Consider the following 23647-nt stretch of genomic DNA (forward strand, 5'->3'; position numbering starts at 1 on the left):
AGTCTTGTGTATGTTTGGGTTTACAAAGTACAGTGCGTGTGCTTTTTTGTTTTTGATCCGGTGTTCTGAGTTAGTCAAAAGGGGGTTAGTTTGGTTCAGCATATGGTGTGTTGTGTGGATTTTGACTTGACTGTTGATAGAAGGGCTATGAGGGAGAGGTTCGGAGAGAGTTAGCAGTACTTCTGAGAGCCAACCACTACAGGTGGTGGTCTGCATTTATAAGTGTAGTGTAATAGGAGTAGATTTGTAGAGTGAAGCAGTTGTTGCTGAGGAGTTTGCACACACTTTATATGTTTAGGGGTTTTTATTTAGGGCTGTCAGCTGGCCTCATGGATCTGGTGGAGGGTGTCTTTCAGTTTAGTTTCATTTGAGAAGAGTAACTGCTGTTCTCTGAGACTGTCGTCATGTGAACCAGAGATCTCCAGGTGGGGACTTAATTGAGAAAATGTAAAGTATGCTTCTGATTTAAACATTAATTGGCTTCTTTGGGTGCATCCACATTAAAGCAAGTGATTTACTTTATTCTGAATAAAAGTTCAGTTTAGCATTAGAAAGGATTTTGGAAAAGAAATTTTTGTCATCATGGTTTACAGTTGGATTCAATGCTCTTTTCCAACGTAAATGATTCTGTGGTTTTGTATAATTTTGTTCATACACAACACAACTGCATTATTATCTTTTTCCAATCTATTCTCTAACACATTGAATTTAGAATTGTTGGTGCTTTTTGTCCATGTAAAAAGTTGGATATCCAGACTATTGTATTTTGTAGCTGCACTATAGGTCAGGAGGGACACACTGTTTTTGACTTTAGCTTGTGGGATTGTGGAGATTTATTTTCTAAATAACCTGTTCTTGGTATGTACAGTAATTATTTAGATTTTTAGCTATCAAAAAGCCACTAGCTTATTGCTGTTCACACTAATATGTGCCTAAAACAAATATTAGCTTCTGTTCTGTGCAGTATGTAATTTACTGTAACTAGATGACACCTTAATGTGGTTGTGGTATAATTTGGTGTGTGCAATATGTGGTAGAATTATAGTGATTTGGAATAATAAAGTAGCTCTTAACAAGAAAATGTTGAAGCTTCCTTGCTCTTATCTTTGCTCATGGTGGACACAAACTAGCCAGGCAGCAGAACTCATTATCTTGAGCTCTGTAGCTGAGTCTTTTTGACAAGAGGGCAAATAATGACTAGTGTGTAATCAGATTGGACAGCATTGTGAGTCAGCTGATGAAAGGTTGGTTGGTATGTTTTTGACTTACCAGTTGAAATGTAAACTTGCATGTCATGCTAATTAGTACAAAGATTTAACCAGCATTACATAATAGCTGGTTCTCAGAAAAACAACTGGTAGTGCCCTGATTTTCATATGTATTTAGGGTTTTTTTGCAGTTTTTGTCTTTTTTTTTTTTTGACACATACTTCTTAAATAATTGTAGTTTTAACAGATGTTTCAGATGAATCTTGAGTTTGGCATAAGAAGGCACCTGGAAATTTGAAAGCTGAAGTGCAATTTTATGTATTCAGAAATGTTTTGAGGCATAGAGTTAATGTGCATATAGTTATTCAGTACTTTGGCCCTATTAAAAAAATAAGGTAAAATATATTGACAGTGGAATAAATATTTATCAACAATACCCTGTTGTTGATACCTGCTCCCTTCATTGTGCCAATACAGCTGTTAGCAGGACTGTATTGTAAATGAGATCACTCCATGACCTGAACTAAAAATAATGTAATAACAGATGGTTGCAAGCTGTGGGATGAGTACAGGCATCAGGAGTGAGAAAGACAGTTCTTGCTTGGTCTTTGCCACTAAAGCCAACAAGTTATGTGAACTGTATATTGATCTGCATTGTGCTCTAGCTCCTTAAAATGATGTATTCTTTTCTACAAAAAGCAAGCAGTTTTCAAGTGAGGGAGAAATAAAATAGTTATGCTTGTAAACATGAAAGATACAGCTGTCTCATCAATGGCAATATCTTAATATTCTTTAAGAGATCATACTGAATCATCAGTTGTGAATGGTAGCATTGTTAAGTAACTTCTCTGCTTGTGTATCTGTATTGTTCAGTGCCACTAATTGCAGAATTTGGATGCCAGTGTGCTTGAAAAATAAAAATTGTATTTTTAAGTTGTCTATCTGTCTTCATACAGTTGGTTTGCAGATGCACAAAAAGCATTCAGGGAAGAAAAAAAACCTTGGAAAACTGCAAACCTTCATTAAAACTACATCAGCAGCTGCATATTGTTCATCAAGTTTCAACGCTAATACGTTACTCAGCTAAGTTGTTGAACCTAAGTTACGGAAATCTGGAACTTTGCAAGAGGCTCATTATTAACGCATTGCATCTCAAGGCAATTTGAAAAATACACTGATCATATCCAGTTACTGCAGAAGACTGTTAGGGCTGTTATTGTGGAAGTGGACAGCAGGTTTAAAAGTGATTAGAGGAGTTCATGGGCAACAGGTCCATATGTGAAACTAAAATGATGAGACAGGGCTGTACCCTCTAATGTCCCTGACAGTGCATTTGTGGATCCTGGGGCTGGTATGGGAGATGTAGGCAAGAGAAAGCATTCAGGTTTGTGTGTTGTCATTAAATAACAGCTACAACCACTCTGAGATGAAAGACTGGGGTGAATGGTCTTGCCAAGGAGAGCATTTCTCGTTCTCTCATAACGTAAGTTCTTCTGGTAGCTTCTCTTGGGGAGCAGCAGAATGTTGGCAAGTATGAAATAAGAATAGAGTGAAAGCCAAATGAACTTCTAAGTAGGGGAAGAAAAAAGCCTTGTGAAATTTGAGTAATTTGTGGAACCTAGCAATGAGTCTTGTATTCTTACCTCTGCAATGAGACTAAAACTACTGAAGCACATCTCTCTACTCACTGTAAGGTACCTGAGATCAACATCTTAGTAGGACCAAAATACAGGGAAAGAGTCATTCAAGTAGAGGTAACTTTTTAAAAATTGAAAGCCTTTTTAAAGGAGGTTTGCCAAAAATGACCCTTCAGAAGGAACAGGCAAAATGATCTTGCAGGTGGCATGGAAATTGCTTAGAAATAGTGTATTATGGACTCAGAATAAATGTGTATATATCTGTGACTTATTAAAACAGACTCACAGCTGTTAAGCAACAAAAATTGACATGCTTAAACAAGATATAGGAAGACAGCCTTCACACTATAGAAGTAACATCCACATGTAGAAATTGTAGTCATGATCTTTGACATTTTTATATGTAAAACCATAATAAAGTAGGCTTTATAATGAAAAAGAATGAAGAAAATCTTAGCAGTGGATTAAAATGTCTTTTTATAGATATTTAACCTGATCTTGGAACAAGAGGAATTAGGCTTCATATTTATCACTAATTTTTTAAAGGTTTGTAGAGCTGAGAGGAGTTGAGAAATTGCATACCTTTAGCTTGAGATATAATATATATATATATGTTTTTTTAAACTAATATGTGAGTGGAAACTATAACACAAACTGGAACATATGGGTAAATAAATCGTGTGGCAGGATTGGTATATTGTTTATAGATGAGTCATGTCTGTTGGTCAGATGGCATGGAGAGGTCGATACAATTATTCTAGTGTAGTTAGACTTGAAAGGTTACTAATAAGGTCTCTCACAAATAAAAACCTTCTAAGAAATGCCAATGGTGAGGTTCATCATAAATGAATGATTGATTAAAAGAACTTCCAACAACACAGGAACAGTTTTTGAAATAGAAACAAGTCACCAAGGAAACCTTAAAGGAATTTCTGTAGGTACCTCACCAATTTATCCTGGCTTCCACATTCTGAACAGTTCTGAACTAGTGAGGGGACAAGCTTTACTTGCTAAGACCAAGTTAAAATATGGGATCTTCATACTCATTGGGTGGTCTAACTTGAATGATAAAGTTGTGTGAAGTAATGCAGTCACCCACTTGAAAGTGTGGTGGGGAAAACTAGTAATTTGTTCTGCTCTGTAGGAAGCCGAACTAGGTGGATTTTTATAAGACTTTGTGCCATTGTAGTTTTCCAACTGATGATACTAAGGAGTCTTATTCATTTTTTTCTGGTGTATATTAATCCTATTTATATGTACAGATAAGTAGGCAAGAACATAGCCTATTTATGTTGCAATTTTGTGGCATGTTGGCAGTTTTCCAACAGAACTTTTGTTTGTACTCCAGTGATAGCAACTCTTTCTTAGCGAATGAAAACTGGTGTTGCATGCTCCTTGACCCCTCCAGCCCACACAGAAGTGTAGCGTGGCTGTATTCTGCCTTTGGGGACAGGGATCATTCTTTCAGACTTCAGGATACCAATCTCACCTTGGCTGGTGGACCTCTAAATTGCCTGCTAAGGATTTAAACTCTTGCAACCTGACACAAAGTCAGCAGATAAAACCTCTATAATCTTGCAGCTCAGGGAGATGAGTTTGAAGTCCAATTGTAATGCTAAATTCCATTTGCTGGAGCTAATGTCAGTGCTAGACACTAACTGTGTAGGGTACTAATCACATTGGGCATAGGTGTTCTTGGCTGTACCTTTTGGAGACTCAGCTGTCCTTGTTAACCATATTACTCTCTGCAGCCCTGAAGTGAGGGTTACATTGCAATTTGATTTATTGCAATAATGTATTTCAAAGGCTCCCTAGAGGTGATTTGGTATAGATGGGATGAGAAATAGATGATGGTGACTGCTGTTCATGAGCACTTTTCCTGGCTTGTTTTGGGGAACAAACTTGTGTATAAATATAATGAAACTTCAAGTCTGTGTTAATAATACAATATCTAATCCTTAATATAGCACTGGGATGATATTCCCATTGCCGTTAATGAAAACTATGCCTTCAGGTAAGAGGACCTGAGGAAACTTACTGAATCTGAATTGTTTTTAATAACTCTGGGCACTTAGCATGGATATTTTAGACTTTGAATAGTTTTTGGTCCCATGGAAAGCTAAATACTTGGAAGCATGTTTAAATCATAGAGTAGGACCAGTGGTTGGTTCTGTCTGTACGTTGTGGTTTGAAACTAGCTGTTCATATCTCCAGCATTCTGGCTTAGAGAACAGAGTTGTAAGTTAGGTATCTGCTAACTTTCTTCTAGAAGAATTTTGCCCTAAGTATTTAACAGTTAATGATTATTGCTTTCAGAATACAGTATTCTGTTTGGGGTTTATTTCTATGGCATGCTTGTCCAGGCGGCTGGTGATCTTTAGTTAGAGACCTTTTTGGTTTCATTTGACTCTGTAATATGCTGACTGGAATAACAATATTAATGTAGTTCTACTAATCTCTTGCTTATAATGCTGGATGTTAATTTAAGTATGCACATGTTCTTGTCAGAAATTCGTCAGAGGACCACAGCTCAAAGAAATGCTTCTCCGCCCCCGCCTGTGACTCCTAAGCAAGACTCTGCAAAATCTGTGGTTCCAGCATCTCCTAATCTGCAGAGAGACACCCCAGCTCTGAGTGGACCCCCAGAAAGAATTGTTGTACCATCCTTGCAGTCAAATGTTTTACCAAGACACCCTGGATCCCCTGCTACTTCAGTGCCTGGAATGGGTAAACAGAACACTTAATGTTATTTACAGTTTATATTGTTTTCTCTGGTTACCAATAAAATAGGCCATTTTCAGACAGTATGGAAATGGCACTTCATTTGGAAATAGCAGAGCAGTTATCTGATTAAACAGGAGTTCCATATTCAATTAGCCATAACTCTTTACAGCTGGCACCTTTTGATGCTGAAACCTATTGCCTGAGCTCATTTAACTGTTATGGCTTCTTTGTTTAAATGGCAATAAAACTTTGCAGTATTCTGTAGTCAACAATATAGCATACCTTTTTATGTTCTTAGTTTAGAAGAGCTCTATACTTATATAAATCAGGTACAGAAGAGAACACTTTCAGAATACATTCATGTTTCTGACTAAGCCCTGCACATATTTTTTTAACATGTGTCTTGACATTTATTTAAATTTTTACTCTAGGAGGTATAGTCATGCAACCTATAGTCATAGATTAAAGTGTAAAATACCAAATACGTCAGAAAAGTTGGCTGTGTTTTAGCTGACCTTCTAAAATTGCATTTTTATTTTGGTACAAGACTCAGAAGTTCAGCAACAGGTTGAAATCTGGTAGAAATGAGTATTCCTTAAAATTTAGTTTAATATCTTAAAAATACCTTTTCCTTGATTTCTGGCTTGGTGTTCAGATGGGATGGACTTTATTAAATAAAACATTAACTAAATTCTATAGGAGGGGTAGCAGAACTTGAGATTTATTTGAGGGGAGGCAGTGTACTCAATTTCCTCACGGATGGTAAAGCACTGTATGGATTAGTGCCAGGCCTTTCATTTGTTGCAGAATGGCAAGTTGGATCACAAGGCAGGAAAGGACATGAAATGCTGTCTTGAAAGCAGAAGGGATGCAACTTGCCAAGAATCACTGTAATGTGGAGTAATTCTTTGCTCTTTATACAGTGATCAAGGACTATTTTTCTCTGCCCTGTGTTCCTAAGTTACTTAAGACTTATAAACTGTATGTCCTTGCTTGCTAACTTCCATTATACAATCTAAAAGTAGGACTATACACCTGGCTTGTAATTGGAAGATCTTGGGCAGCTGAATGTTAAAATGCCTGTTTGTGGTGTTTAATGTAGTGGAATGAACTTGTCATGAAAAGTTGTGATCTCTCACTTCTCTGCAGAGTCCGTTAAGCCTTATTTTTTTGTTAGTAATTGTTTACCTGCATTATGAAACTGCTAAATTTTTTTTCTAGCCTTGAAGTGAACTGCAAAGGAAGGTTTTTAATGTCTTGATTATCTTGAAGTACTAGAAATCAGCTCCTTGCACCAGGAAATTGTTTGGTTACAAACCACATTTACTGAAATCTGAGTTTAAAATCACATGTTCCTTCTTGTTTAATAAGATGGCTATATAATAAAATAATATCAGCTACATAATAGTTTTATTCTTAGGGGGAGATTCAGGCGCATTAAATAAGCTGGTTGAAATTCAGCATTTACTTCAGAAATGGTTTAGAGAAACAGGAAAAAAATGGACTTGTTTGAAAGGACAGTTGACAAGCCTAGTAATTAAATCTTTTAGGGTAGTTTTTTGTGATAATGCTTTATAGTCACATGTATTTTTTCCTTAATAACTGATACTTTGACCAAATGTTATTTTGTTGTAGATAGCAATAGAAGCCACTGCAATTGTCAGTTAAGAGAAAGCAGGGCTTCTGCATTGAATTGCCCTAAACCTTGTAGGCATATAAAATCTCAGTCATGTAGCTGTAGTGAAAGTATGTTAATTCAGTATCTATAAGAGTAATATAATTGCATGTAAGTTTATGCATGGCTTGCAACAAATATGAATAGCCTTAATTATCTCTACTCTAGAGAAGATTAATAATTCATTTTTGTTATAGTATCTTTTGTAGAGGAGAATCAATTTAATGTGTATTACCACAGAGCTCCCATATGTTTGAAAATTAATAACCAGCAGGTAGTTGAGAGTTTGCCAAGCTTTGCAGAAATGACCAGTCTTTCTACAATGATTGCTTTTGATGTTTATATTAATTACGTGTGTCCATAACAGCATGAGAACTAAGATGTTTGGTTTGAGTTATTAGTAGACAAGTAATTGAAGTTGTTCTTAGAGAATGTTGTGATGTTTAATTCTAGATAACTTTGTTTAATTTTTACCTTGTTTATTGACTTCTAGAAAATTTTTGTGTATTGATGACATACAAGTTATATGAAAATTTGATCTTTTGAATTAAATATACTTAATTTTTGCATGGCCTCACATTACCATGTGCTCAACTCAGTATGAAACCTGCTAATATTTGAGTTTTTTCTGTCTAACCTTCTTAACTAGCTTGAGCTTGAAGAGGACTTGTGCATTATTACAAGTAGTTTTGTTGAGTTGAACTGAGTCTTACTTGTCAGGTTTCATCATTTTGTCTTCAGGTGACTTGAAGCTGACATCTTTGTCCCAGTTTGACTTCTAAAAGGACTGGTTTGTTGTCCTACTCAGGCATCCTTTTTGGTGACTTTTGCATGTAATTCATAAAGGTCTTACAGAAATACATTTTTAAATTCTCCCCCCTGCAAGGGCTCACTTAACTCACATTCAAAACTATCTGTCCAGTATCTATTTGCTGAAAGTACTGTAACTTAATACCTCCTTGTGATTGTGTGAAAGGCTTCTTGGCCAGGAGTGTGGCCTTTGGAAGAAGTTTCAGATACTTTGTTATTTGAATGGCTGCATCCAAATTTCTTACCAAGACATGCTTTGCTCATTGTGCCAAGCATCTTCTGTTTTAAGCATGGCAAGGAAGGTAGATGTAAGAACTCAAAGCTACATAAATGGAAATTGGCAGCTTGCAGTGGTCGTGTACAGTAGACCAAGTGTTATAAAACATTGTGGAAAGACGTGTTTGCCACCGGTATACTTTAACTGCGATATGGATAAACAGATGAAAAAGGTGGTACCAGCTATTACTGTTACCTGTTCTTAATGGAATTTTGTTTTAATAGTAGTTTGTTAAACACATGGGATATGAAAAATGATATCTTAATGGTGGCCTTCTGGCTTCTTTGACTAAGCAAAAATCTGGAAGTATCCAACTTTCCATTAAACATGGGGTTACCAAAATGCCAAATAGCTAGACAGGTTGAATGTATAGACAGAATGCAGACTTGAGGGCATGCTCATGCAGTATGGTAATTACACAGAAACCAGTGGGTGCTATTGATGCCTCAAGTTCTTTAGAATTATAAATTTAGTTACATTATCAAATATGTAAAAGTGGTGATTTAATAAGATTATAAGGTAAAGGAGCGGAAGATGAATTTTCAACTCTTGAGGGTTTAAAAATCTAACAGCTTTCCTAGTAGAATAAGAAAAATGGTCATATCTATTAAGTAGGTGCAATTATTTTATTACACTAGCACACACAGTGAAATATCAGGTTATATATAATAATAGCAGTTGAAAAGAATTTTGACATAGTTCATATCTTCCTAGGTCTTCATCCTCCAGGCCCTCCTTTAGCAAGACCTATTCTTCCTCGAGAAAGAGGAATTGTGGATAGAGTTATTGAATATTTGGTTGGCGATGGTCCTCAGAACAGGTAAAAAGTTGCTAAAGGAAATACATAAATACTTAAGAGATAGGAAGCTTGTTAGCTGTGTGGTGTGTGTTGTTTTTTAAGCCAGATGTGTCAAGGTTAAAAGAATTACAAATTTATTTGTCCAGAATTTTCATAATGAAATGGCCCTTTCTCAGTGCTTCACTTGAAATCGCTTTGTAGGAAAAACAGCAAGATTTTGACAAAATTAACTTCCACTTTGTATAATTTCACATAGCTAATATCACCCACAGAGAAAAGTCTGTGCTCAAGTGAGTGAATGAATTATATTTTGAACTAAAAAACCAAACTTGATTACCTTAGCACTTGAGCTTTATTACCATTGTAAATGCTTTCAGATTGCCTTCAGGATGGTCCGAACATATCAGAACTTCTATGTTAATCACGGTCACTTTTCATATTGACTGTATTCTAATGAAATATAAACTCAATTTGGCTGTCATTTTCTAACGATGATATTAAAAGTATATTGAACCATGAGGTTTAAATTGTAGCTAAGAATATTTTGCTGTTTTTAAACCAGCTTTAAAAACTACTATTTAGTATACAGATTTATTTTGCTGTAAGGGATAGTTTCACCGTGGAAATTACCTTTTAAGAGTAAATATCTAAGCTATTAGTCAATATCTAAGGTAAAATGCATCTCACTTCAGGGTGTTATTGCTTAAAGGTGTGTGATTATATATTATTCATGTTTTCTAGGTATGCCCTTATATGTCAGCAATGTTTTTCTCACAATGGTATGGCTTTGAAGGAGGAGTTTGAATACATAGGTAAGAGCTCATTTGTGGTAGGCTCCTCAGTAATTGGCATATGTTTCATAACTAACATTCATCATACTTCATTTTGGTTGCGGTTAAGTACTTAACTGACACTGTGAAATGCCACTTCATACGGGAACAGTTTTATGGTAACTTATTACTCTGTATCTTAAGGTTCACTCAAGACCTGGAGAAGTACTTTATTGCATCCTTCAGCCCAAGGATTTTATGTATAGAAAACTATTCAATAGAAATAAGCCTCCTCCAATGCATCCCTGAGAATTGCTACTCGCTATGAATGGTTCTCAGAAGGGTTTTATGTTGAGAAACTATCTGACATTAAAGTGTGCCTCTTTTACCAGAACTTAAACAAAATTTTCCTTTGGCAAGAAGATCTTGAGGAGGTATCGGAAAAGGAGTAGAAGCAAGCTCTGGGGGGCTATATGTAAATTTATGGCTGACGGTAACTTAAGACAGACACAGCTCTTTATTGAACACAGATGTTTTATTTTCCTCCTTCTTACCACAAATGTAAGTCTGATGCTTAAGAAATGAGGCAATCTTAGATAAATCTTCTTTCATTTTGCTTCATTTAATTTTAAGTATACAGCATTGTAAGCAGAAGCTCAATGTTTCCTGTGGAACCAAAGATACGTAGTCTATATGTCATCTTAGCTCAAGTGAGTTCACAGTTCAGCTGTGCAAGAAATTGTCGCTTCCTCCATTGTCTTGAGAGGGGAAATATGCATTTAATTGCGAAGTGGTATCCAGTACTTTTACAGAACAAAATTGCCTTTTCTTAATTAAGTGCCACTGGAGCAGAGTGCTCCTCAGTAAGAAAACTGAGACATACCTTGCAGAATCTGTAGCATCCCTTTACTCAAAGGGTAAGGAAAGTGGCATCTTAAAGGAAAAAAAAAGTCATCTGCCAACTTAATTCTTTTGTAGGAAAGAGCAGAACAACACCATGTGGCAACATCTAGTACTGAACTGCATGATTTTGTTTGTGGTCAAATCTTTCACAGTGGTGGGCAGTACTCATAAGTGCAGCAGAGCTAAAAGCAAACAGGTTTTTAAGACATAAATGTGTACTGAAGTTAAAAATGGAGCTATATGGAACAGCTTATGTAAATTTGATAGAGGTACTCAGATACTGGTAGTCACTTATTTAAATATCTGAGTTTAATATTTTAGACAGTCAGAATACAGTGTAGGAATAAAGATTAAGTGTGAAATTAGTGAGGCTACTTACTGGGTGTGCTTTTGTGTAGCATTTAGATGTGCCTACTGCTTTTTCCTGAATCCTGCAAGAAAAACTAGACCTCAGGCTCCACGACTTCCAGACTTCAGCTTTGAAAAAAAGCAATTTGCAGAACTGCGACCTGAAACGGATTCTCCAGAACCTAGAGAGAAAAATCCCCAGGAAACTCAACAGACAGAAGGTGTGTGCTGATCTCATGGAGTCTGCTCCTTTTTTAATGTCTAATGAAATCTGCCCCTGTCATCCAGCTCTCTGTCTAGATGGGAAGAACTGAAGAACTCAAACACTGGAACAGGCTTCCTGGAGAGTTGGTGGTTGCTCCAAGACTGTCAGTGGTTGAGGCATTTTGACAATGCCTTTAATAATGTGCTTTAGCTTTTGGTCAGCCCTGAATTGGTCAGGCAGTTGGACTAGGTGATTGTTGTTGGTCCCTTCCAACTGAGTATTCTGTTCTCACTTCATAGTGGATGCAGGGTTTGTTTTGTGTTTTGTTTTTTTTTTTTTTTTTCAATTATTCTTGTCCCTGCTTCTAGCTTAGGTTGTTGATACTATTGTTTCTTGTCCTAAACCCTAAAATTTCTTCCTATTAGGCAATATGTCTCATGCAAATGATGGTATAACAAAACTTTTCACTCTAATGTTACTGATAAGCAGATAGAAAATAGTACTGTAAATTACAGAAACAGTTAAGAGGGAATATGTCCTGAAGTGGTTAACTTTCACTGTGTTCAGCAGGTCATTTGATTGAGGTGTGTTGGAATTTCTGCCTTTGTTCCTTTTGCTCTTTTCCTCAGGGCAGGAAAATCTAGTAAAACTGCCTTGTTTAAAATCAGAGAGTTCAAAGACAAATTGTCAATTTTAATTTAACATAGTTCCTTTTGAGACATTTTATAGTCTGCAGATACAGTAGGCATCTGGTGTGCAGCCAACAGGAAGATGCAATGTTTTAAAAGACTCCAGAAATTATAATTTTGAACCAGAGAATCTCCAGTTAGATGTGCTATTGGGTACTTGATGGGATTTTACATTAGTTTAAACAGGGATCGTGGGGGGAAGCCATCAAATAGTGTACAGCCCCGAGACTTGGGCTAGAAACCCACCAACTGTGGGCAGCTGTCAGAATGTAACAGAAAGAATGTTCCTCCTTGATTATCTTTATCAGGGAGTACAAAGAGGCATTGGCCTTTACTTTCTGCCGTGAGGAGGCCCCATGAGGGAAGTAGAGAAGTCACATCTAACTGTAGCCATCTCTGGGTGGGGTCTGATATGAGGACATTATAAGGAAAACTTGGTTTCTTCTCCTGTGCCATAGTACACAGGAAACTTCATTAAAAGTACTATTACTAGCTTGAAAATAAGACTGAAAATTTGCCCTCAGAGGATCTAATCAGCTTTTCAGTGAGTGCAGGATAGGTTAGTAGCTTCTTGGCTACCTTCAAAGTTAGAAGGTTCTTACAGAAAGATAGAATCTGTTAGTGGCGACTTCAAAACTGTACTTATTTTCCTCCGTGGGAGTCAAATGGGGAAGCCCTTAAAGATATATATTCAGCTCTTGGAGGTGTGTGCCTCAAAGGCTTTGGTGTATTATCCATAATTGCAGGTTCTTAGAGGTTTTGGGAGAGGAGGGTGCTAATTAAGTTGGTGTTATCATTGAAATGTTTATCAAACTATGCCTTTAATGGGTCTTAGCTGCTTAGTCAGTTTGTAGATGTAAAAAATGTAAAACCTTAATAATTAGTATGAGATTTTTGTTAGGCATTTGAGATGTAAGAGTGAAAATTTTGCAAAATAACTTTTGCTTTTTTGAAAGCAGAATTTTATCAAGTATTTCAGGATTAAAATGGGATGGTTTTATTGCAGTAAATGTGATTTTTGACACTTTAACGCAGAAAATTACTTGTTTTTTTGTTGGTATGGTCTTGTATTAATGTGCTGCTTTATTTAAAAGTGATGACAAAAACCACTGTGGGATTCATTCCTCACTTTTCTTTTCCTGCTAGGAAGTGTATGTGTGAGTTTTTCAGAAGAGGCATAAGGAATAAGTCGTTGGTATATAGTGACTTTTGGTTTTATCTAGCTTAAATATCTGATCTTTTATGAATATTTCATCTCCAAGATGATACAAACTATTCTGTTTTGATAATTAGTAAGCAGCCAGAAATAGTCTGTGTTCATATTTGCATAACTATTATCTGAGAAATGTCTTGTTGATGGCCTCTCTTGTTGAGAGGCCAGTGCTACTCTAGCAGTTTGTCACTGTGCATAAACTGCCTGTGACTTGCCACAAGTCTCTTATGAATGAGAAAATATCATTTTCAATAAGTCACTTTTTCCATCAGAACCCTAATTTGAAATGTGACTATTTACAGGCAGTTGAGGCTTATTGAGAAATGAACATATTATTTGTTTGTAAGTTTAAAGTCTGGAGCTATCATTAGAGGTACAGCTCTGGGGAAGGCTTTTGTTCACTACAGTAATATATCTGCTGTCAGAGCAAGAGTTAGAGAGTATCTTCACTTACAGATGCAGACAAACATTAACACCAGGAAACCAGCTTCACCACAGTGTTGACAACAGAGGGAGATCCAACTCTTATCTGCAGCTCATTTAAACTGTAGCCGGATAGCTCAAAGAAACTGCAAGCTAATGTGATACAGAAGTGCTATAAATATTTTTTTAACCAGTCAGCTACTTTTACTAATGAGTAGAGCGTGAAGCTGAATCTCTTTTCAGTTGTGCTTATGCAGTGACAAGCATGTTACATGCAACTCCTGTGGATAAGAGATCTGAAGAATGACTATGGGGAGTGCTGTTGGCACCAAACCTTGGGTTTTTTTAATCCTCTGGAAATATGGAGTCATCAGCTGTCAGCCTGATGCAGATTACTGGCACAAACATCACGTTTCCCCGTTCAGCAGAGTAACTTGGGAAATTTTAGTAACACAATGAAGCAATATACTTCAGTTCTTTTCTTACATTTTTCTTAAATGGCTCAATGTTGATATTTTTGCCATCAAAGGCAAGTTGGTTCTCTTATGTACTTCTCTTTAAAGTATTCATGTTTGGGTTGTATTGAAAAAGCCAACAGGAACTGCTTTTATCCTCCTGGTTAATTTTGCCTTGCCTATATTTGGTACCGTTATGCTGTGTTCTTGATTCAGGTTTAGCATTTAGCAGCGTTTCGAAGGTTAAAACAAAATTTGGCTGCCTCAGTGTTTTGTGGTAAATATCTGGTGCTGATGTTCAGAGGTCTTCAATAAATCTTTTTGAATTTCAGATTTTACCGCGGTAGTCAGCACTTTATGGAGACAGCTTCTTGTGTTGTCTCCTGATTTTTATGGAATTCCTTGACTATCTTGATGAAATATTTTATGATGATTTAATGCTCTATAATTTTTAAGGATTATTGGAATATGGCACCTGCTAGTATGTTTGAAATGACTTCCATTTAAGAAGCAGATGCAGAAACTTGGTTTGTTGTTCAACAGATAGGGTTCACAGTAATGCTGTCCTCCAGAAATGAAGTCACTTCAAGTGTGTGTATATTGATGAGTTCTTCCAGAAGCAGAACTTGGCTTCGGGCAAGTGTTATGTTAAATGGAATCTTACAATAGATGGAGCAGAAACCTTATGTAGGCATAAAACCGGCTGAGGACAAAGAACTAAGAAGTCAGCTTAAGTGTCTGTTCTGGTCAGAATGGTCTGAGTTTAGTGGTTAAAAAAAAAAAAAAGCACAAACAACCAAAAAACTCCTAAAAACCAAACAAACAAAACACCAAAAAAACCCAAAAGGCCAAACAAACAAAACCAACCACCACCAAAAACCCCCCACAAACCAAAAACCAAACCAAAACTGGAAAAAACCCAGACTGAACTGGAGGCATTTTCTGTTTCAAAGATTTGGCTTGCTTTTCTACCAAATATGCTTCACTTCCATAGGACAGCATGAACCAGCTATATTTTTTTGTAAGCTATTATTTCTTTTTAAAGATGTGAGTTTCTGCCTGCTGTGTTCTTTCCTTACCTCAGTTAATATGGCTAGAATTCAATGATTTCTCAAGCAGACATGGGTTGACTCAATTTGAGTTTAACGACTTGTCAATAAATTCTTTTTGTTTAAAAATGCATTATGTTTCCAGTCTATGACAGTTCAGTTTTGCTGAACAACACAGCTTGCCTTTTTGGTAGGACATAAAGGGTACAAGGAATCAAATGCTCTGCTATTATTTGGATTCTCTTTCAAAGGCTTTGCAACAGCTTTGTGATATCAGAGCCATGAACACAGACTACTGTGAAGCACATGTTCCTTAAAGATACTTCAGACACATGGCACTGTGTGAAACTCTGCCCTAATGGGGAGCTGCAGTAGTGAAGACGACTTGTCCCAAAGGTTTTGAAAATACAAGTACAGTAGCTATATTTTAGTGCAATTATTTTATACTGTATTTTATGAATTCCTGCATCACAGGCATGCATCTTTAATTTAATAGTGATGCAGTGTTGTGATTTCACTGGTTATGCAGTGAAATGTTCTCTGCAACAATAAGAGGGGTAGCTCACTTCTGAGTGCTGAGCATCATTCAGTTGAGGACTGTAGGCCTGAAACTCTGTAAATAGGTAATGGTTGGGCTATGCTACAAGCTACACATGAGTTGACGGTACATGGAGTTTTCTCTTCCTCACATCCTATATTTTATTTGACTTGAGTCTGAACAGCAGCAATAAAGAAGGAATGTAACTCAAGTGTGGAAGGACTGTAGCAGGAAAAAGCACAAACTTATTCATAGAATTTGAGGCTGAAGAAAAAATGCAGAGATGAGGCAAAGAAAACTGACAGTTGGGAGATAAAGATTGAGCACAGGTTGGGATGGGATCAAGATGGAAATTGAAGAGCAAGAAGGGAGAGTGGAGTAGTCTGGCAAGAAACTGGGAACATTAATTTGCTTGGGCAGAAATAGGAGGATGGACCATCTAACAGAATGTTCCAGAGAAATTTTGGAACAAGAAGCCAGGGCAGGTGTTCAGCAGCCTGGGGTTGAGAAAACAGGGAAGGAATCTGAATCAGGAAGTGAGTTGGCTGCAAACTTGCTGAGATGGAAGATCAAGTCAGAGGAAGAAATGGAGAAGCTGGGCTGCACTGAGCAGCCTGAGGCAGAGCCTGGAACTAGCTAGGCAGAGCTGTGTGTGGGAAGAGGGGTCTTGGTGACAGGTGGCAGTTGTACCTGGTCTGCTGGGCAGGGCTGTGCAGCAGCTGCTCTCATCAGTTGTGACACCAGAAGGCAGAGCAATCGTTCTAAAACTTCCAGCCTTGCCTGAATTCTGTCAATATTAGCCTAAAGCAGTCCCTTTACTTTGAGACACCAAACATGTTTTGATAAATATTAAATTACAAACATTTGATAAGGTTAGTTTTTTTGAGCTGTAACTTTGCATCAGGTTTGCGAACTGTGCCTTCACAGTATGCATCAATGCTGTATAGCATTGACTAATACTAGTCAATAAATAAACCAACATCAATAGTATCATTCTACAGTACCTTTATGTCATTTAGTGCAACACTTAGTATTCAGTTTTTCAGTGCTTATGCTCATTTCAAAATGTGACTGTCTCTTATCTCTCATACACTACTGAAATCCTGTCTTGAAGCTAGAATTTACTTTTTTAGGGATAGTACTTATGGTAAATATTTTTCACTGATCTTCAAAATATGCGTATTATCAAAGAAACACTCAACCCAGATTGAGAGTAAAGAGATTCCTTCCTACGCTTTCTGTGGGAAGATTAAGAATACCCAGTAGTTTTTGTTGGCTGTTTTGATATGTTGAGAATTAGGTTTTTCTTCTTTTTTTTCTGGTTATCCGGCGCTCCGAGTTTCCACCAAACAGAATGTTTAGGTTCTGTGTACAGATTAAACTCTTATAGAAAAAGCTATACAGTTGGTAAAACTTTCATTACCAAGGACAAAGAAGCTGAATTACTATCGTGTCTTATTTCTGACACTGTCTCATATTAACAAGCTTAGAAAGGTTCTGTTGAGGGTGAACATATACAAATAATACATACTATTTTCATAGTGGGGTCTGAACTGTTTTCTATAATATTTTTTTTTTTTACATGTCACAGGTTTTACTTGTCACCATCTTGTTAGAGAAATAAAATAGTTTTTAGCAGTCGAGAACTTCATGCAGTGACTAGTCAAAACCGATGTGTGATTGCAAGATGTTTTGTCTCCTTTTTAAGAATATTAGCTACCTATTCATTTCTGCAAATGTTTATTTCATCATTTTTCTTGTAGCAGAATCTGAAGAAGACACGGCCCAGATCGTTGAGACAAGTGAGACAGATGATAAAGCACAAAGTCCTGAGCAGCTAAATGATAAGGTAGCTGAAGAAGTTGAAGAAGCAGAAAACCTTTCAACAACCGAAGACTCTATTTCAGAGTCTATCTCGGCTGAACAAAGTGAAGAATCTTCAGTGAAAACAGAATAAAATACTTCAAGTGCCTTCTGTAGCTAGTTTTCGGCTTTGTTCATGCCTGTTGTTACTATTCAGGTGAGCTTTTTTTAATGGTACAATTTATAAATCTCGCTTGAGCTTAAACTGCCTCAACTGCCACAGTATGTCAAAGCTACATGTAAAAGTGGGTATTGTAAAATAAGCATGTGTCTTTAAATAAGTTAACACACAGAATGTATAGTTGGTTGAAGTCTAACAGTTGTAGCCATCACTCAGTTTGCATGTTTAAAAATTTAAAAGTATAAGCTTTGCTAAAGGTGACCTGTAATTTGACATCTCTTTAGCTGTCACACATGCAGAGAAATTTCTGGCAGCAGCTGACCTAGGAAGCTTGGTCTAGTGAACTTAAGATACTTTTTAATGCTTCCCTGTTAAAGTGACTTGAGTACATTTTAAATACACAGAAGTTTACAAGCTAAAGTGTCATCTGACATTTGACTCAAGCATATGGAAGTGTCATTACAAGTGGTATTAATGTTATTCATTGTCTAACTTTTTGATATAATTTGGTTAAATGGCACTCAGATAAATGGCATCTCCTTTGGTATTTGCATTGCAGATGAACCAGAGGCACATACATACAAAACTGTTTTGTGTTTACATAAAATATAAAGTCTCTGCACTTGATTGTACTTGAATACAAAGCACTATTTATACCTGTACAATAATGACAAGATATATGTGAATTTTGTGCCTTTGTGTATTTTGTTAAATGAAAATAAAGACGTCTAGCAGCAGTACTTGCTTTGTGATTCCTAAAACTGAAGATAATTTCTGTTCTGCTGTATGCAGCTATTCTACAGTTACTTTGTGGAAGTTCAGAAGGAATATGACACCTTAAAAGGAGCATGTGTATATGTAACTAAGGTGGCTCTGATAGGACAGAAATAGATCCCTAATCAATAGGGGAAGTGCATGTGCATTTGCCAAAAGACTTTCCTAATGGTGCCTAAAACCTGTTGATACTACTTATTATTAAAGTTATAATGAATATTTGCTGCTGGATTACTGAAACTTTACTTTTTTATTGTATAGCTTTTCAAGCTAAAGATGTGTTACATGTTTCCTGTTAAATATAACAGTTGGGAATCTAGACTAGAATTTTTCTGATGCTTGGAAGTGAGGAACCTAAATCAGATTTTTTTTTTTTTTTAGTAAATAAATGCTGACCATTTGTAACTTGGTTAATTTAGTAGTAGTTCTGATAAGTTTTATTGTGTGCTGTTCCCTGGGTACATCACTATATGGAGGGAAGGAGAAGCTTCAAACCCCCTCTTTTGTTTGTTGTCTTGGTTCCAAAGTGAACTGTTTTTACAGTGTAAAGACAGCAAAAAGCTAAATCTTAGTAGCTCAAAAGCCTTCCACATGAAAAACATGTTTCTGAATGTGACCTTAGTATCCATGTCTTTCTATGAGACGTAATTATGTGAACAGTGATGATTAATTTTCTTTTCCAAATAGATGCTTTGTTTTCTGGTTCTTTGGGGTTAGTATAGAAGCTCAACCCTTACATCATCAGAATGGTCTGTATTTAGATAAACAAGGAAGTTTTTTTCTGGTTCACTAACTAAATTGCAATTCATACTTTAATTAGTAGTCTTAATGGACAGAATGCAGGCATGTGATTAAACGAGTACTTGTAGGTGTTTGACTGTATATAAAGAACTAGTAAAACCAGGTAACCATCTTGTGTGTGACTATCTTAGTTGGGAATAGAAAGCCAACAGTCCCTTTTCCAAACATGTCTTACAGTATGAGAAAAAGTACAAGGTACAAAGTGTTAAGGGAATGCATTCTTTAATATTTTAAGATAGTGTATTTTATATTCCAGAACTTTGTCACCTTTCAGGAAAAATTATTTCTGTTTTAAAGCTTACTCTATTTTGTAAGACTTTCAGATTGTAATCTCCACATTGCATTTTGGACCTCACTAATTTGTCTGTTTAAAGGCTTGATTTCTTTGGAGAAAAAAAAAATCACAGAATACTTCAGTAATTCAGCACAGTAAGTTGTTGGATATCCTTATAAGCACTAAAACCAAGTGGAATTTGATGTTTTGATCCCTCGTATGGGATATGAATGCGTGAATTACTGTCACTTCAGAAGTTAAGATTACTCTATGCCCATGTATTACTTCCTTTTAAAAATTTGTATCTTAAGTGTCAGGCTTTTTTAAAGTAATTTTAAGTTCTTCCCATTACAAACAACCACTGAGCTGTAATGCGTATGATATCTATTGAACTGACTGAGAAAATAATAGGATCGTAGAATACCAGGTCGGAAGGAACCTCAAGGATCATGTGGTCCAATCTTTCTTGGCAAAAGCATCATCTAGACAAGATGGCCCAGCACTCTGTGTAGCTGAATCTTAGTGTCCAATGTTGGGGAATCCACCAGTTGCATGGGAAGATTATTCCAATGGCTGATTGTTCTCATAGTGAAAAATTTTTCTTCTTGTGTCTGATTGGAATCTTCCCAGGAGTAACTTGTACTCATTAGCCCTTGTGTGTTCCATGTGAGTCCTTGGCCATCTTTGTGGCCTTTCTCTGGACCCTCTCTGGCCTGTCCACACTTTTTTGCATAGTGGGGACCAAACCTGAACACAGTATTCCAGGTGTGGCCTGATAAGTGCTGAATGGAGTGGGATAATGTCTACTTTGTCTCTGCTGGTGGTGCCCTTGTTGATGCAGCTCAGCATCCTGTTGGCTTTCTTTGCTGCAGCGACACGATGTTTGCTCATTGAGCTGCTTGTCCAACAGGACCTCCAGGCTATTTTCCAAAATAATCTGTTGATATTGTAGCTGTATACTAAAATTTTTTCATTAGTCTGGAAGATGTCTATTTCTGTAGTCCTGCTTTAGTCAAGGAAACTGATACTGCTTAGGTTATTGGGAATCTGATTATCTTTTTTTTTTTTTTTTAAAAAGAGACTTAGTATCTGGTATGGGGTGGGGGAAAGGGAAAGCATTATTTCTTCCAACATTCTTAAATGTGACATTATCAATCATTCCTGTGACAAGCTGCTACTTTTGGTTTAATGTGTCACTGGATCAAGTAGACAGTCAACCTGATGTGAAAACAAATACTTGTTAAAACATGAAAACCTAGCTTTATGAGATCTACGACTACCTAGAATTTTTGAGGTGGGGAAGAATAAGTGAGTTTTAAGCACATGATAGAGTTTTCCTGAAAGACTTTGTCAGTAAAAGAAGTGTCCAAGCAGTTGTTCCCCTTAATTGCTTCACAAGGCTTGAAAAAGATGTTAAGGATATCCTGGTATTTTGGTAGAGAAAGATCTATTTTTAACTTTGTAATTTTTCAGGATTTTAAAGCAGCTATGAGGGTGGAGTGAGCAGTAAATGAGGGTGGAGTGTTAGTTAATCTATAAATGAATTCAGACTCAGGGAGATACACACGACAGTAACAGAGTCCAGGCTTTCCTTGATTTACAGTAAGTGTTTGCATGTCACTTTTGCCAAGTATGTGTCCCCAGTCCTGATATGAATGTGAGAAAGATGATTCTGTTTCAGCAGCAGTTGCTTCTTGGTTTTTCTGTCTGCTGCAAGTGTGGCAGTAGTAAAAGGTGCCTGTCCAATGGGAACTGGATCGAAATCCAAAAATACCTGCCAGTAAACAGCAGTAGCCACACTTAGTCATGCCTTTGTAACACCAAAAAACTTCAAAGCAGAAGTTCATGGAATGAAAAGGTACAGCAGTTTTCAGTGGTAATTAAATTGCAGGCTGGCTTTTAAAAGATGAGAAGATGGAAGGAAGTAGGGGGGAAAATACAACAAATGCTACGGTTCCAGGTTTTGTTGATTTGGCAGTATTTACTTGAATCTTAATTTTTTTCAAAAGTACTGAAAAACATGTTCCTGTGAAAATTTCACTACTTAGATTTTATACAAGATCCCTTTCTTCCTGTGCCTTGGATAAAAAGTGAAATGGAGTGGGGTAGTAAATAACACTTGGCAAGCCTGTTGGTGCTGTGTTTTTATTACTTCTGAAATATTGTGAGTAATTGCAGAGATCTCCTTATATTTAACCGTAGTTTATGTATTGGGGGGAATTATCTGGGCTGTGTAAAATCTGCCATGAAAGACAAATGAGTCAGTTGGTCAAACTTAAGTTTTACTAAGAAGCCTGCAGAACAGGGAAATGAGGGAATGTTACTTCAAATTATAATACTTATTCTAGAGGAGAATACAATTGATTACCCTTGGACATTTTGACAGAAATAGATCATTTAGTGGAATCTTGGCATGGAGATGGTTTGTCTCAGGACAGCTGTTCAGCCTACGCACAGCAAAAGCAGAAGCTCACAAGGAAAGGCAAACGAAGATGGTGCGGATGCTGACAACGCATGGACTGGTCAAGAGGTTATAAAAAGCATGTAACTAGGGGTGCCTATGGTTGCCTTGAAGTCAAGAACAAGATGAGTAGAAGCCACTGTAAGGATTTAAAAACTAACAGACTGGGGAGGGTAAGGGAGAGTGGTTTTGTATGTCAGAACGAAGTCCTAATCAAGACTTAGAGAAGAGCTTGAGAAGATTTTTCAGGAAATGTAGCAGGGTTTAGCTGCTACTACATAGCAGTATGTACCCCAGGTGAATATCGTGTTCTCATGTCAGAAATAATAAGGTTGCAATTGACATATTGGAGAAACTTGTTTGCTTTTTAGAATTAATTTCAGAATAAACAGATGACAATAACTTGTTAGAATAAGACTGTCTAGCTGTTACTACAGATGATGGTAGCAAAGTTGCTCTTTTCCTTTTTATTTAAATATAAGAACTTAGACATTCATTTCTACTTCTAGAGTTAGTGAAACTGTAGCAGTAATTAATTTTTATAACCATATTAGGCTTTGAAGGGTAGGAGAAACGCTTCTCTGGTGCATGGTTCTGAACTTAGTAAAACGTGCACTTGTGGATCTATGGTGATGGATGAGTGAGTAAGCTGGAAGAAACTGTTCATTATGAAATAGTTAAGTCTGCAATTAAAAACTTCAAAAGTCTTAATCTTCATAAAGTCTGAATGTTTTCAATACAAGAGTACTGGATGCAAAGGAAGCTCTAAATAAGCTGCTTCTGGAGTGAGGTTTTGTTAGGTTTTCCAGAGTGAAGAAGAGCATCCATGGGGTAAGGATTGGCCTCCCTGTGAATGTTTCACTAGAACAACCACCTTGAAGGTTCATTTTTGCATCTTTATTGGCAAATAATCAATTGACCAGTTCATGGGTGTTCTCAAGTAAAATGTTTAGGCTCTTGTTTCCTTCCGTGGCTTGTGGATTTTTTTTCCCAGTGTCTGTAGGATGATCTTTCCTGTCCAGTCACATTGTTAGAAATTAGTGCCTCAGATCGCATGTTTCAGTTACTTCCTGAGTTGATAAATGGAAACCTGTCCAGATTTCTGGTGTAGTGAGCCTTTGCAGTTTCACATATATGTTTGTAGTGCATAGGAGACTACATAGAACACACATCCCTAATACAAGCTAATTTTAAAAAAGGCTACAAATACATTAAGTGCATAAGCAGTAGAAAGCGAGTAAGTTTTCCAGGGATAAACTCGGACTGGAAGTTTCGAAAGTTCCTTATAATTTGAACAAATAGACTTGCCAGAGGCCTTAGGTCTAAAATGAAGCTTGAGAACAAGAGGGCAGTAGGAGATGGCTCTGTGACCAAAGGGTTCTTTCTAATGGTGTGCACTGTTCCTCTTATCACTTAGATCTTGTTGTTTAATACATTGTTGTGTGATAGTTCATGGAAGAGATTTTTGGCTGTTTTCAGAAAGCTTTGGTTCACTCAAAGGGAAGTGTGTTTGAAACCGTTAATTACTCATCGGTCTCAGTACTCCTCTCTTCCGGCGTGTGGTCTTTAGGCAGAGCTCCCAAGTCTCAAGTTTGTGGAGGGTGATGAAGGTGACGAATTAAAACTGACT

General features: G+C 36.8%; 1 protein-coding gene across 4 annotated transcripts in view; it reads left to right on the forward strand.

Moving 5' to 3' along the window:
* Window positions 1-23647, forward strand: part of LNPK (lunapark, ER junction formation factor) — a 59354-nt gene that overhangs the window by 21935 nt on the left and 13772 nt on the right. For 2 of the 4 annotated variants that reach the window (XM_082057073.1, XM_082057075.1), the window contains exons 9-13: window positions 5354-5572; window positions 9046-9151; window positions 9872-9942; window positions 11202-11372; window positions 17487-18447. In XM_082057073.1, the coding sequence (XP_081913199.1) occupies window positions 5354-5572; window positions 9046-9151; window positions 9872-9942; window positions 11202-11372; window positions 17487-17680 (761 nt within the window). In that variant the 3' untranslated portion in view covers window positions 17681-18447. Of the gene's footprint in view, window positions 1-5353; window positions 5573-9045; window positions 9152-9871; window positions 9943-11201; window positions 11373-17486; window positions 18448-23647 lie in introns of those variants that run through there. The other 2 variants (XR_014184492.1, XM_082057074.1) reach the window with 2 other exon arrangements.

Source organism: Streptopelia decaocto, assembly GCF_964273445.1.
Source record: "Streptopelia decaocto genome assembly, chromosome: 6".
Classification (NCBI taxonomy): Eukaryota; Metazoa; Chordata; class Aves; order Columbiformes; family Columbidae; genus Streptopelia; species Streptopelia decaocto.